Source organism: Lytechinus variegatus, chromosome 10, assembly GCF_018143015.1.
Source record: "Lytechinus variegatus isolate NC3 chromosome 10, Lvar_3.0, whole genome shotgun sequence".
NCBI classification, from domain to species: domain Eukaryota; kingdom Metazoa; phylum Echinodermata; class Echinoidea; order Temnopleuroida; family Toxopneustidae; genus Lytechinus; species Lytechinus variegatus.
This window is the reverse complement of record NC_054749.1, coordinates 14,550,000-14,562,823: the sequence shown is the minus strand read 5'-3', so window position 1 is coordinate 14,562,823 and position 12,824 is coordinate 14,550,000. Positions and strand designations below refer to the sequence as shown.

At 35.4% G+C, this 12,824-nt stretch overlaps 1 protein-coding gene across 1 annotated transcript in view; it reads left to right on the top strand.

Moving 5' to 3' along the window:
* Positions 1-10,752, top strand: part of LOC121422605 (meteorin-like protein) — a 38,653-nt gene extending 27,901 nt beyond the window's left edge. The window contains exons 3-5 of the mRNA XM_041617757.1: positions 1,425-1,481; positions 2,324-9,543; positions 9,708-10,752. Coding sequence (XP_041473691.1) covers positions 1,425-1,481; positions 2,324-2,667 — 401 coding nt within the window. The 3' untranslated portion in view covers positions 2,668-9,543; positions 9,708-10,752. The remainder of the gene's footprint in view (positions 1-1,424; positions 1,482-2,323; positions 9,544-9,707) is intronic.
* The last annotated feature ends 2,072 nt before the right edge of the window (positions 10,753-12,824 follow it).

Here is a 12,824-nt window from a genome sequence, read left to right as displayed (position 1 = left end):
TCACACCCAATCATGAATAGAAAACAAAATTAAATCATCAGGAACCATACAAAATTTGAAAGTCATGCATTTTACATGGGGCAGCTGCTCGTTTATGACGTCACAAATCCAAAACTTTGAACTCTAATAACTTTCTTTCTCTTTAATGGATTTTCCTCAAACACCAATATTTTTTACTATTTTTCTGCTATTTTTGCAACAAAGTTTTCTTCAGGGTGAACTTCCCCTTTAAGGTAGACCATGTGCTGAGTAGACGAATTCACCCTAATATGCTATATTACAGTCACACCTACAAAACTGACTCCTAATCGCAATAGTTTTCATTGGTCAATAGCATAAGCATGAAGTTAGGAAATATAAAGGTCAAGTCCACCTCAGAAAAATGTTAATTTTAATCAATAGAGAAAAATCAGACAAGCACAATGCTGAAGATTTCATCAAAATCGGATGTAAAATAAGAAAGTTAGAACATTTCAAAGTTTTGCTTATTTTTAACAAAATAGTTATATGAATGAGCCAGTTACATCCAAATGAGAGAGTCGATGATGTCACTTGCTATTTCTTTTGTTTTTTATTGTTTGAATTATACAATATTTCAATTTTTGCGAATTTGATGATTAGGAACTCCTTGCCTGAAGCACGAATGTTAAAATAATGGAATTCCACATGTTCAGGGAGGAATGAAACTTCATTTCACATGACAATGACGAGAAAATAAAAATATTTCATATAATAAAATACAAAAGAAATAGTGAGTTAGTGCTGTAAACAGTTCCTCATTTGCATACCGACCGAGATGTGCATATAACTGTTTTGTGAAATTAAGCGAAACTTTAAAATGCCATAACTTTCTTATTTTATATCTGATTTTGATGAAATTTTCAGTGTTATTGTTGGATTTTTCTCTTTTTATTCAAATCAGGTTTTTGTTGGGGTGGACTTGTCCTTTAAGACCTTGCAAGATACGGGTCCTGGGCATACAGAATGACTTTACTTCTATGGTAGAGTGATTATACCATGCTCTGGTTCCACTGTGTTTACTTATAAAACCAATAAAGTTTTTACTTTACATCAGCTCGTGTTACATCACCCTTGTCACTGTCTGTACATAACTTAATAACTCCACATCTAGACATTCAAACACGTGGGGCACATTTCATGAAACTGCATGTAATAGTTATTTCCACTGATTATTTGTTGTAAGCTACTGAAATCCTTGCATCTAATTGGCTCAGAGCATTAAAATATGTCAATGAAAAATCACTGTCCACTTGTTACCTGAAATGCTCGTTATATTTGATAAATACTGATTGAAAAATAATGATTGATTTGTCCTTGTAAGTTGTATATTGTAAAGTTGTTTTCAGTTAGAGACTTCATATATTTGTATGTTAATTTTTTAATTTTTTCTTTTTTTTGTACAGAATGCAGAAAGTGTGAAGGCGGTGAAATTGTTGCAGCATTTTGCAGTAGCGACTTTGGTAAGCCTTTTGTTTTGAATAATCTGTTCAATTTGATTCAATAACACAATTTATTTCCAAAGGCTGAGCATTATTCACATGAAGACATTTATAATGTTGAAATATAATGGAGGTGACAGCACAGCTTGTTACAATTGCACCGCAGAAAAATAAAGACGAAACATACATAATACTAGAAAGGACTGGAATGATAAAAAAGTAAAGTTACACACAAATATGTAGGACTATTATGATGTAAGAAATAAATTAAATTGTGGGCATTTTTAGATAATCTTAAAAGCATTCGAACGTTGAATCTGTATTTGATTACAAGACACCACAATTGGGGAACAACCTACCACATAATATAAGATTAATAACTGATTTCAACAGATTCAAATTTGTGTTATAACATACCTTTTTAAGAAGCACTATACAAAACAATCATTTTATATGCATAGAGACTATTCATTTGGTATTTTGAGTCTCTAAGAAATGCGTACTTTTAGTATATAATGCAATGTTTTTATTTCATTTCTTTTACATTCTGACAATGTGTGACTTGTTTTCTGTTTTAGCTGAGGGGGCAGAATCAGTTAAAAGGAAAATGAAAAATGATCTGTACTTTTATAGAAACAGTAGATTACAAATTTACTTAGATTTTGTCACAACAAACACTCAAGATTTGTTTTCACATGAAAATCGTCTCCTGGAAATTAATTGAATGTACATGTATATGAAATATGAACCTTTTTCCTTTCAGTTTTAAATTAATTGGGCATGTGTATCTAATTTATTTTGATGAAATCCTTCCGAGTTATGACTTATTTGGTCAAATCTTTCCTTCTCATTTACTCCTGCAGCCATCAAGGGTCGCATGCTGGCCGTCACCCCGGAAGAAAGCACGAGGGAGACCTACATCAACGTTGCCGCGGGCCGGGTGTACAGACAGAAGGACCCTGTGTTCCTGCCCGGCAAGCATAGCCGGTACTACGGCCTCATCACAACCCCCACGAGCTGCGGGGTTAAGAAACTCGAAGGCCACTACCTCATGACGGGTCAGATCGTCATGGGGAGGGCGCAACTCGGGTGCTTGGCGCACCTGTCGGTGGTCAAGAAGGTGGCTCGAGAGGTGGACGAGGCCGGTATCAGCCCGTGCGACCTCACACCCATCCTTGGACACAACCATCATAGGTATATCGAATGAACACGTGTGCAACCGATGATACCTTCAAATGCTGCCTTGGCCACCCTGCGTCCCACCATGTCCATAAACCTCCGGTAGTCGGTCAGTGCATGTGGGCTTTGATTCACTGACCAAGAGGTCAATCGCCTGTCGAATGACCTCAGAACGACATTTTACAGGATGCAGCTATCACAGATCAGCTAATCATTCCATCGGCGGACTGATTGCTTTACAAAGTGTTGTTCTGTGTTTTTGGCCAAACCCTGATGAAGGCCAAGCACAGATTCTTATCAGTGGTCTGTTTATTTTTCCTCCATGACCTCGGCTTCGTCTTCGTGTGATGCTTAAAACGGCAAAACAAACAAATCAGATCAGTAATTGCCTCCTTGGTGTCATGTTCAAATTCAGAGCAAAGTTTAAACTTTGCACCTTTTCATTCTCATTTCTACCAGTATCTTTGTTTAATGCAAGCTTAAATTCCTCAGAGGACTGTATAAAAGCTCCATAAATGGAAAGAAACCATTAAAGCGTAATTACACTCTTGCCTGTTCTAAGTTAAATCAATAAATATTGCAATTCAATTTAATGTACAAAGCAACCCCTCTTCTCTTATGGTCTTTTTAATGGACCTTGCTTTATTAAAAAAAAAACACCGCTTACAACTAATCAAACCAGACAGCGCCATTATAAAAATATCATTTCATACTTCCTATATAAGTGTTACAAACTCCAATCTTTTAGGCCAGAATGGTTTTTAAAGGAATTAATTCCGATCGCAATCTAGCAAGTTGATTGTATCCCACGAATTTGTTGTACCCAATCCAATGAAACCGATGGATTGAGAATAGAGAGCCAGGTCTACCAGTCAAGATTATGTCAAAGGGAATTTGAAATCTGTAATTTAAGCAGGGAGCCAGGGCATTGCATTCAGGTACACAAAGAATGGTGACCTTTCCAACCTCACAATGAACCAGTCAACTTTGACTATCGGCTGTGCCCCTCCGTTCTCAGTCAATACCCCCTCCAGGAACTTGGTACCAAGAGGAGAAAAAAAAGATGGAGAAAGGTAGAAAGAATTAGTCCACAGGAGAGAAGGGGAAAGAGTGGGGTGGGGGGCTATGCCGGGGAAAGAAAAGAGTTTCTTGAACCGCGTAATTGCATGTAACGTCTAAAGACGACTGTTTGTGTTTAAAATTCGGTTGCTTTTCCGTTGGAGGTAGCTCCGATGGCCGCCCTTCCGGCCTGTGTTCCTTGCGTGTTTTGGTACATTCATAATTGTTTAGATTGGCTTTATGCGCACTACACCTCGGCATGAAGTTAAATATTAATGGAGTGGTCTTTTAATTAGTGTATCACAATATTATGCATCGTACAAGTTGTATGTCCTTTCATTTCCCGGTTATTGAAAGTTTCCCACAATTCAATCGGTAATATTATTAACAAGTAGGTAGAGTACAGAGACCTACTGTAATATACTTCTAGTTCTAGACTTTGAAAAGTTCACTGCTAAATCACCATTTAAATGGAGTATTTGAAAACAATTATTTTTTCAATATCAGATTAATGCTTTAGATCATAGTTTTAATGGATATTATTGGATCCAGCACATTTGTCAAAGTGGTGATCTAACAATTGAATTTTTCTCACATCAGCCAATGAAAATGGTAATTCGGCATTCTCCTTTTTGAGAGTGTACTGTCTGAAGTACTTATTTAGAAGCTTGCATCATATCACATCCATATTTGTTTATATTGAGCAGCTTAAGTCATATATCTTGTATTTCTCCAGTTTTGATTAATAAATTATGACAAATAAGCATTATTCCACACCGTTAATTGACAGCTATCATGACATTTATGTATCTATATTGTACATCTACCATGAACAAAGTAATGATTGTGTGTTTTGGAGTGTTTCAAGCCGCATCAAATACATCTTTCAGTTCATACAATTTCTTTTCAATTTATTTTATTGCTGTCGTATCTATTATTGTTTGAAGTATGATATATTTCATCAGTGTTTTTGATTGACCATTTTGCATTCAATCCTTGCCATTTCATTGTACCATATTATGTGAATATTCATGCACTTGTGTACAAAATATTATATGGAATTTTAACAGTATTTATGGTTCGATTTACAGAACTGGCATTTTTCCTTTCCTTTATTATGGTATGTATTAGTTATGAAGCAACCTCAAGATAAAAATGATTTGTTGTTGCATTTTTACGAGTCCAAGGGCCTTTATACAAAGACTTGTAATGATATTAACATCATAGCCATAATGGTAACTACTATGGAAACCTTGAATTTTGATTGGCTGCTGAGCCGTGTAACCATGGTAATTACCATAATGGCAAAGTTGTCATAATCATAAGTCCTTTGTGAAATGGGCCCCCAAGTTAAATTGGATTGTAACTTTAAAATTCAACTTTTGCAATTTTATCCACACTTTATTTGCATTGATGTTAACTTTGTATTTATACATTATTTTCAAGACTATTGATTTCCTTAGTTGAAAAGTTATCTAATTTTGAATGCCACCAATGTGGATGAATTTCGACTCTTTCATGTTTTGGGGGTCAGCTCGGCTGATGTATTTTTTGAGACAATGGATTCTTTTCTTTTAGAGTATCAATGAGTATTCGTCATGTATGGGTACCTTGAGTTTAGTACATGTAGTCAACGGAAATTGTAATTGGCAAACTTTATTGAAAAATCATTATCTGACAAAAAAAAATGTTTTACTTTTTTTTATAGATTTTAAAAGTTGTTTTTATATTCAGCAATTGTTGAGCTGCTTTTGTCTCACAAACACATGATACACCAGTGCATTGATTTCTGTCTGAATTTATTAGTGATGAGCACTGCTTTCTTATCACTTGTTAATATATCCCATCATCTTCACATGTAGTCCCATTGCATGAATTCCCTGCAGGATTTTTTTGGACACATACACATGTAACGTAATGACAAAGTGGGTCATGGAATTCTGTGCATAAAGTGTGCGACTTGGGAGTCATCACTTGTGTGAGAATTGTACTCAGAGGCATAGAACTTGGAAGCACTTGTACTTTCCTGGTATAATAGGACCCTTGCTTAAACCAATGTTGGGTTACAAAAGATGCTCTTCGCTTCTCTTTTTACCCATCTCTGTTGATCATATCCCTCTGGGCTGCGAGAAGGTAAAGGAGAAAAAGAGCTTGGAGAAAAGAAAAAAAAAGTACAAATCACTAGACAAGATTATGACAATAATTGAAGCAGCAGAGAAGAGCCTTAGGATGGTCTTTGACGAGGGGAACCGCAAGGTCGGGACGATAGGTTTCAATCGATGGCACGCTTTGTGATCCAAACCAAATTATTAGATCTCAGAATGACTTGTCCCTTCAAGGGCTATTCCCCCATCCCCCTGTAGCATCGGTGTATCTGAGGCCTTTGTCCTCACCATGTCATACTCGTTTCCTATTCTTCGCCCGTTGTTTGCAAACAATCGCCCGGTATATGGAAGCCAGTCGTTGGGGTTGCCGTCAGAGGAGTTCTGCTGATGAGTTCTTTTGTTGCGATCTCCCCTTGATATAATTATATTCTGTGATTGCCTCCATGCACTTTAAATATCGTAAAATGTGGAGATGAATTCACTTCATACTCACTCTGCTACAATACAATTCCGTGGGACATGTTGGTATTTCTCAATTAGTGTTGCAAATTCTTGCATTTTCCTGAGATATATTAGTGTTAAAATATGACTATTCGCCCACCTTTTCGGATCGACTTTGGTATTTCTCTCAATAAATAGGGTACAATGAGTAACACTTACAAAAGATTAAATTGGAATGCCAATTGAGTGGCCCTGTTACATTCCAAAATGTGTGTAGCATTATCAAAGTATGATAAAAAACTTGTCTTTGGTGGCGCTCAACATTCTTTTCCTTTCAAGTTTCTCAAATCAAAGCAAGATTTTGAAAGAGATTCAACTTGAAAACAATATCATATACATGCATGATTAACAAATACTTCATTATTTAACTCTAAAAGGACTTGGGGATCATGATGCCCCCAACGATTTACTTAGCTATTCCAAAACGGATATAATGCTGCAAAATTATCTTATGTTTTCTTTGAAGTCCCATGCAACTTTCGTTACCAAATTTGCAACATACATATATGGCATCATGATATCACAGGACATTATTTGCAGAAAATGACGTGCCAAATTGGCCAAATCTATTGTAAGATGAGATTCATAAAAAGGGTAATTATTTTTCATTCTAAATGGTCTGTTTAATTAATGGGGGGTGGGGGTGATGTTGTTTCCTTTTAATATTGCATCAAGCATAAGCACCCATGCAATCTTTCCTGAATCGGTATCCATCCTGAATTGCCACTTCTTAATAAAATCTGCATCATTTTTCAATTCAACCAAAGACAACCTGTTTCAGAATCCAGCGCACTTGTTGTACTTAATCAGCGTGTGGATTGGTCTTGATGAGCTGTTAATGGACAAATAATTTCATATATATTTCCCTCTTGGATGCTGGCAAAATAAAAGGCACGAACCTTCAGTAATTTGCTTCATTTTTTGCCAATTTGAGGATCAACAAAAGGCCCCTGCTGCATCCATCGAAGCATGGTAGGCCGTTCTCACTGCCATCAAGAGTTTGCATCGGTTTCACTGAGTCTCATATGCGAGGGTGGTATCGGGTTGCATAGCCCCAGCATGATAGAAGATGAGATGGTGAAGACTGGAAACATTTAAACTTGGCCGGGTGAACAGGCCCCCGATGGCATCAGCCCGGTATGAGGGACGTAACCTTGTCTCTGGTTGTTTTGTCTCACTTACGTAGTAGAGCGATTATCATGGACCAATTGTGCAGACAATGGGATTTCCGCTCCACTGTGTCTATACCAGATCAGGATCGTAATTGCGTCAAAATCCACAAACGGGGGGAGAGAGCTGAGCCCTGCCATGCTGGATGGGCAAGGAGACTCACCCCCACGCCAGAGTGCACTTGGCGCTGTTTTAGGCCTCCCCCTATTGTCCTCCGGTTCTGGGGGGAACCCTGAATGAGAGGGTAGCTGGGGTCTATCATTGGGTTTTATTGTGCGGCCCTAACCACCAAAGTCTCTCTCACAGTGGGACACCACAGGATCACAAAAATCTATTTTAAGAATAATAAAAAAAAATGTTCTTACTCTAATTTGAATTATGCCAATTGATTTACACAAAGAGATCCTTCCTCTCTTGTATTTACCCCACCCCATCACTCTTTTCTAAATGAAGCTGTGTATGTTAGGACTGCTATACCGATACTGCCAAGTTTATTGGTTTCCATGAAACATCAATAGTTCCAAAAGAACAAAACATTGAAATTTTTGCTCAAAATTATAAATCAGTAAAGTTTGCCAATTACAGTCATTTCATGCCAAGTTCTCTTCACTCTAATGATTATTGCATTGAATTACAAGCAGGGCAATTCCACACAATAATCAACCTTCCGTACATCCGACCCCCATTTTTCTCAAGTTTTATTTCACTTCATAAACTGACCAACTCATGGTCCTTTGAGAAGATTACAGACTGTCAAAAGAACAAGAAATCAGAGACAGAAAAGTATCATGAAGGTTACACATATAGGGGGTTGGACGTACATATTTTATGGACTTGCCCAGTAGCAATTCCCTGAATATTGTAGCCATGTCAAATATCAATCACGCACTTATGCTTTTTTAATGCAACAATTTACTTTTAGATTTAACAAAATGTGTATGAACAGCCACTTGTTATTCATTGAGTGGCTTTAGGAATTATGTGCATGTTGTGTATTATACTGTATCATAAACTCGCTCTAGTCTATTTAGGCCTTTGTAAAATTGTATAAAAGAAATGTTCATCTACATACTGCCTGTATTTATACCACTGCCATTACAGTATTCAAATCCTTTAAAAAGGGAGAAAAATATCATGTTTAATTTTTTTTGTTACGAATTACTCTCCGGGCACACATTAAGTGTGAGAGAAAGTAGATAGTAGAATACCTGTACATGTAAGTCCTATTTTTCCTACATTAAAATACAAATTCTGTGTTATACCTCATTGCATGCCTCTATATTTTTTCTTTGGTCTATGTAGATTTTGTTTTGAGACCTCAAAAATACTTTGGTATCGTGAACAATGGTAACTGCCATTGTAGTGGTAGTAAATAAAAAATGTATGAATAGAAACTATTTTGATGTGTATGTTCTAATGTATCTCAAGGTTATGCCATTTGAAATGATAGTTATTTTGATTTTGAGGTTTATGTGTATTTCTTTTCCTGGTTCATATAATCACAGTTGCAGTTATCAAAATTACAGTTTTCTTATCAATGCAAGAGGCAAACCAATCAGTATTTATTTTCAAATTCAACTTCATATCAGTAAATCTAATTTATGCATTTTACGTTTTAATGACATGGCTTAAACTTGGGTTCTAGTAGTCAATATCAATGTCATTACATTTCAATTTTATTTAATTTACTGAGTAACACAACAGACCAACACCTCTACTACTGCCAACTTGTCATCCTCTGAAAATTGTTTCAAATTACGAATGATTCCACTTTGCTTTTGGATTAGTGGTGAAAGCGTTTTGATTGATGTGAGCCAGTACTTAATCACTTCTTGTGCTTTTTCATCATCCAAAAGGCCACTTTCATTTATTAACATTGATCGAAGCGTGAAGCATGTTTAGAGGTTCATAATTAGAGGAATAGCTTGTGATTGTGCATTTCAATATTTTTTTGTGCATCAAAATTCATCTTTTAGTATTGTTAGTGGCATGTCTAATAAGCTATCATGTGTGTTTGATATTTAGAGGAGCGTGACTGCTGCAAAATAGAAATGATTTAAACTGACCTGGTGGGTGTTTCATAAAGCTGTTCGTAAGTTAAGAACGACTGGTGATCCCTTCTTGTGGTAAATGGTATATTCATTTGCAATTCGGTTAAGCGCGTAAGAAAGGTTCACCAGTCGTTCTTAAAGTCGCTCTTAACTTACGAACAGCTTTATGAAACGGCCCCCAGGTACTATTCAGTGTAATTGCGAAGCATGAGAATGCCAAATGTCACACAGAATTCCACGCTCTATTCTCCTCCAAAATGGATACTCTCTTAATTTCAAGGATTTGAAATTAATCCAGATTGGATGTGAATGTTGACCAGTCAAATATTGGATTTATTTTTAATCTTAAGGATTAACTTTCAAATCTCTAAAGATTTAAATTCAATTCTCAAAATATTTAAATTCAAATCTCAAAAGATATAAATTCAAATCTTTTTTCTTTATATTTTAATCCATAAGGTTTAAATCTAAATCCAATCTGCACATGTATTCATGTCTTACATGGAGAGAGAGTCGCATATTATTGCTGATTATTTTAAATATTGTAATTATATTGCTTAGTTATCTACAGAGTAGCCTATCTAGGCAGAGATAAAATTCATTTTCTATAACTCTTTTTAGATTTTGCCCTCTGTTATTTTAAATTTAAATTTCACATGTCTTGATATTACTGCATTTGGAGTGTGAGCTTTTGCAGTATTTATACATGTAGTTAGCAACAAATATATTATTTAGTTTTCAAGACAAGAAGGATTGCTAAAGTAGTGTACACAACCATGCTTTCTTCCTTTCTTAAAACAATCTTTGAGCAGATGCATGGTTTGAATTGTAGAAAATTAATCAAAGATTATATCAGAATGTATTTTTTTCTTTAAAAAGAAGTGAATTATTAGAATTATCAATTTTTCATTTTATTAGAGTTGTATCTTCAGCATCATTTCAGGAAACAAACTTTTCACTCAATCTTTACAAAGTTATTTTTCAAACTTAATGAAAGAGATAACGTGCATGCTATCATTATTTTTAAACTGCCATTTTTTGTTGTATAAACAACCATTTAATGTGTCTTAGAAATTGGTTTATAACATTTGTGTATTTTGAAAATAACGTTGCCTTTTATCATTGTAAAGTAAGCATTTTCAACAGTTATGTAAATCAGTTTACTCTTAACAAATAAATATGATGAGGTAAAAGCAAATAATAAATATATTCAATACATTAATCTTATTGTGTGAGTTACATGTTTATTTATTTTCTTTATTTTGTAGATTTAATATTAAACATGCATGCATGAGACTCAAATTTTTTTGATACAGTGTTAAATCCGAAAGCTTCCCAAAATGTGATTTACACTTTGTACAAAAATTATTGGGAGAGAAGGGTTGTGAGATAAAGATCAAGAAAAATACAGGGTGGGGGAGCGTAGAATGGGTGATATATTATAAAGATCAATAAAAATAAGGGGGTGTAGGAGAGAGAGAAGGGATGATGGAGAGAGTAGAATAGGCGAAAAAGATAAAGCAAAGCAAGCGGAGAGAGGGAGAAGTATCGGGAAAGAAAGAGAATAATAATAAAATAATATCAATCATTTCTTAGAGACGCATAATACCATATAAATAGTCTATGCGTATGAAAGAGAATGTAAACAAAGGAGAGAGAGAACAGGATGGAAACAAAAGAAAGATAGAAGAAAGAAATAAAAGGAAGATTGACATAAAAGGGTCTCGAATTATACCTGTCATGACACGGATCCCCCTCCCACCAAAAAAAAGAGAAAGGAAAGGGAGGTGGAAAATAAAAGGAGGGGGAGTACAAGGTGAGGAAACGGGAAAGGGAAAGGGGAAAGAAAGTGAAGGGGAAAGGGTTAAAGGGAGGGAAAGGAGAGAGAAAAGAGAAGAAAAAGAAGGGAAAGGGAGGGAGGAAAGGGAGAGATAAAAGGAAAAGAATGGACAAGACGAGAGGAAAGAAATGATGATGACGATGATAATGATAATAATAACAATAATATAATGATGATAATAAAAAATAATTACAATAGTTATAATATAATAATAATATTATTAATAATAACAATAATAATATAAAAAATAACAACCAACGATAATAATAATAATAATTAAATTATCCTATTGAAATTATTTCCCCGAAAGGAAAAAAGGGGAAGAAGGAAAAGGGAAAACTTCAAAAAGTGTTTATTTAAATTGCTTTTTTCCTATTTTTTTCACAAAGAAATGGAAATTATAAGCGGTGACCCTATCCCATAATAGGAGAGGCAGAGAAGGAAAGAAAAGGAAGGGGGAAGCAGGGGCGTGGAAACGATTTTTCAAAGAGGGGATACTTGTTTGTCTCAAAAAAAAAGTTTCACAAGCAAAGAAAGTGGTCTTCATTCTGAATTGATGTGATTTTTTTTTCCGGGGGGGGGGGTCCGGATAAAATTTGAGGGAAGAAACAAAATTTCCTACAAGTAATATAAATAACACCTTAAAAACGATTGCGCTTGTCTCGACCGGTGACACTTCATAATTCTGAATTTTCGTAATTCCGAAACACGTAAATTGCCTATACCATGATGTTCGTTAATCCGAAAACGTAAAAGGGTTCGTTAATCTGAACATTTGTGGCATTATTCCGAAGGTTCGATAATCCGAAAACGAAATAAGGTTCGTTGTTCCGAAGGTTGGTTATTCCGAAAATTAAATAAGGTTCGTTAATCATTTAGTTTTCGGACTAACGAACCTTCAGAATTACGAACCTCATTTCGTTTTCAGACTAACGAACCTTCGGAATTACGAACCTCATTTCGTTTTCGGACTAATGAACCTTTGGAATTACGAACCTTCGGAAATACGAATCTTTGGAATAACGAACCTTCGGAATATCGAACCTTCGGAATAACGAAGCTTCGGAATTACGAATGTATGCAGTCTCGACCTGCAACAAGTGATCATAAAACCAGTCAAATCATTATTACTAAAAGTTTCTCCTATTTGGTTGCTCCCCAAAGTATGATTGTGCCCAGTAAGCTGCACTAAAATGGAATCATCATTTCCTAACGTCACATTCGATCGCCGAACTGCGACCGTAATACAATCAAAGTTGTGCTCTAATTGTCATTAAAGGGGTACTCTAGGCTAGGATAATAATTGCTGCAACTTATTTTTTTTTAAAGGGAGACATATCGCACACGCATAATTATGATATGTATATTTTTTTTAAATGAAAATCCACATTTTATTGTTCGAAATAGATATCAAAAGTGGGGCTGTAATCAATCAATAATGATAATGAATGATCATGAT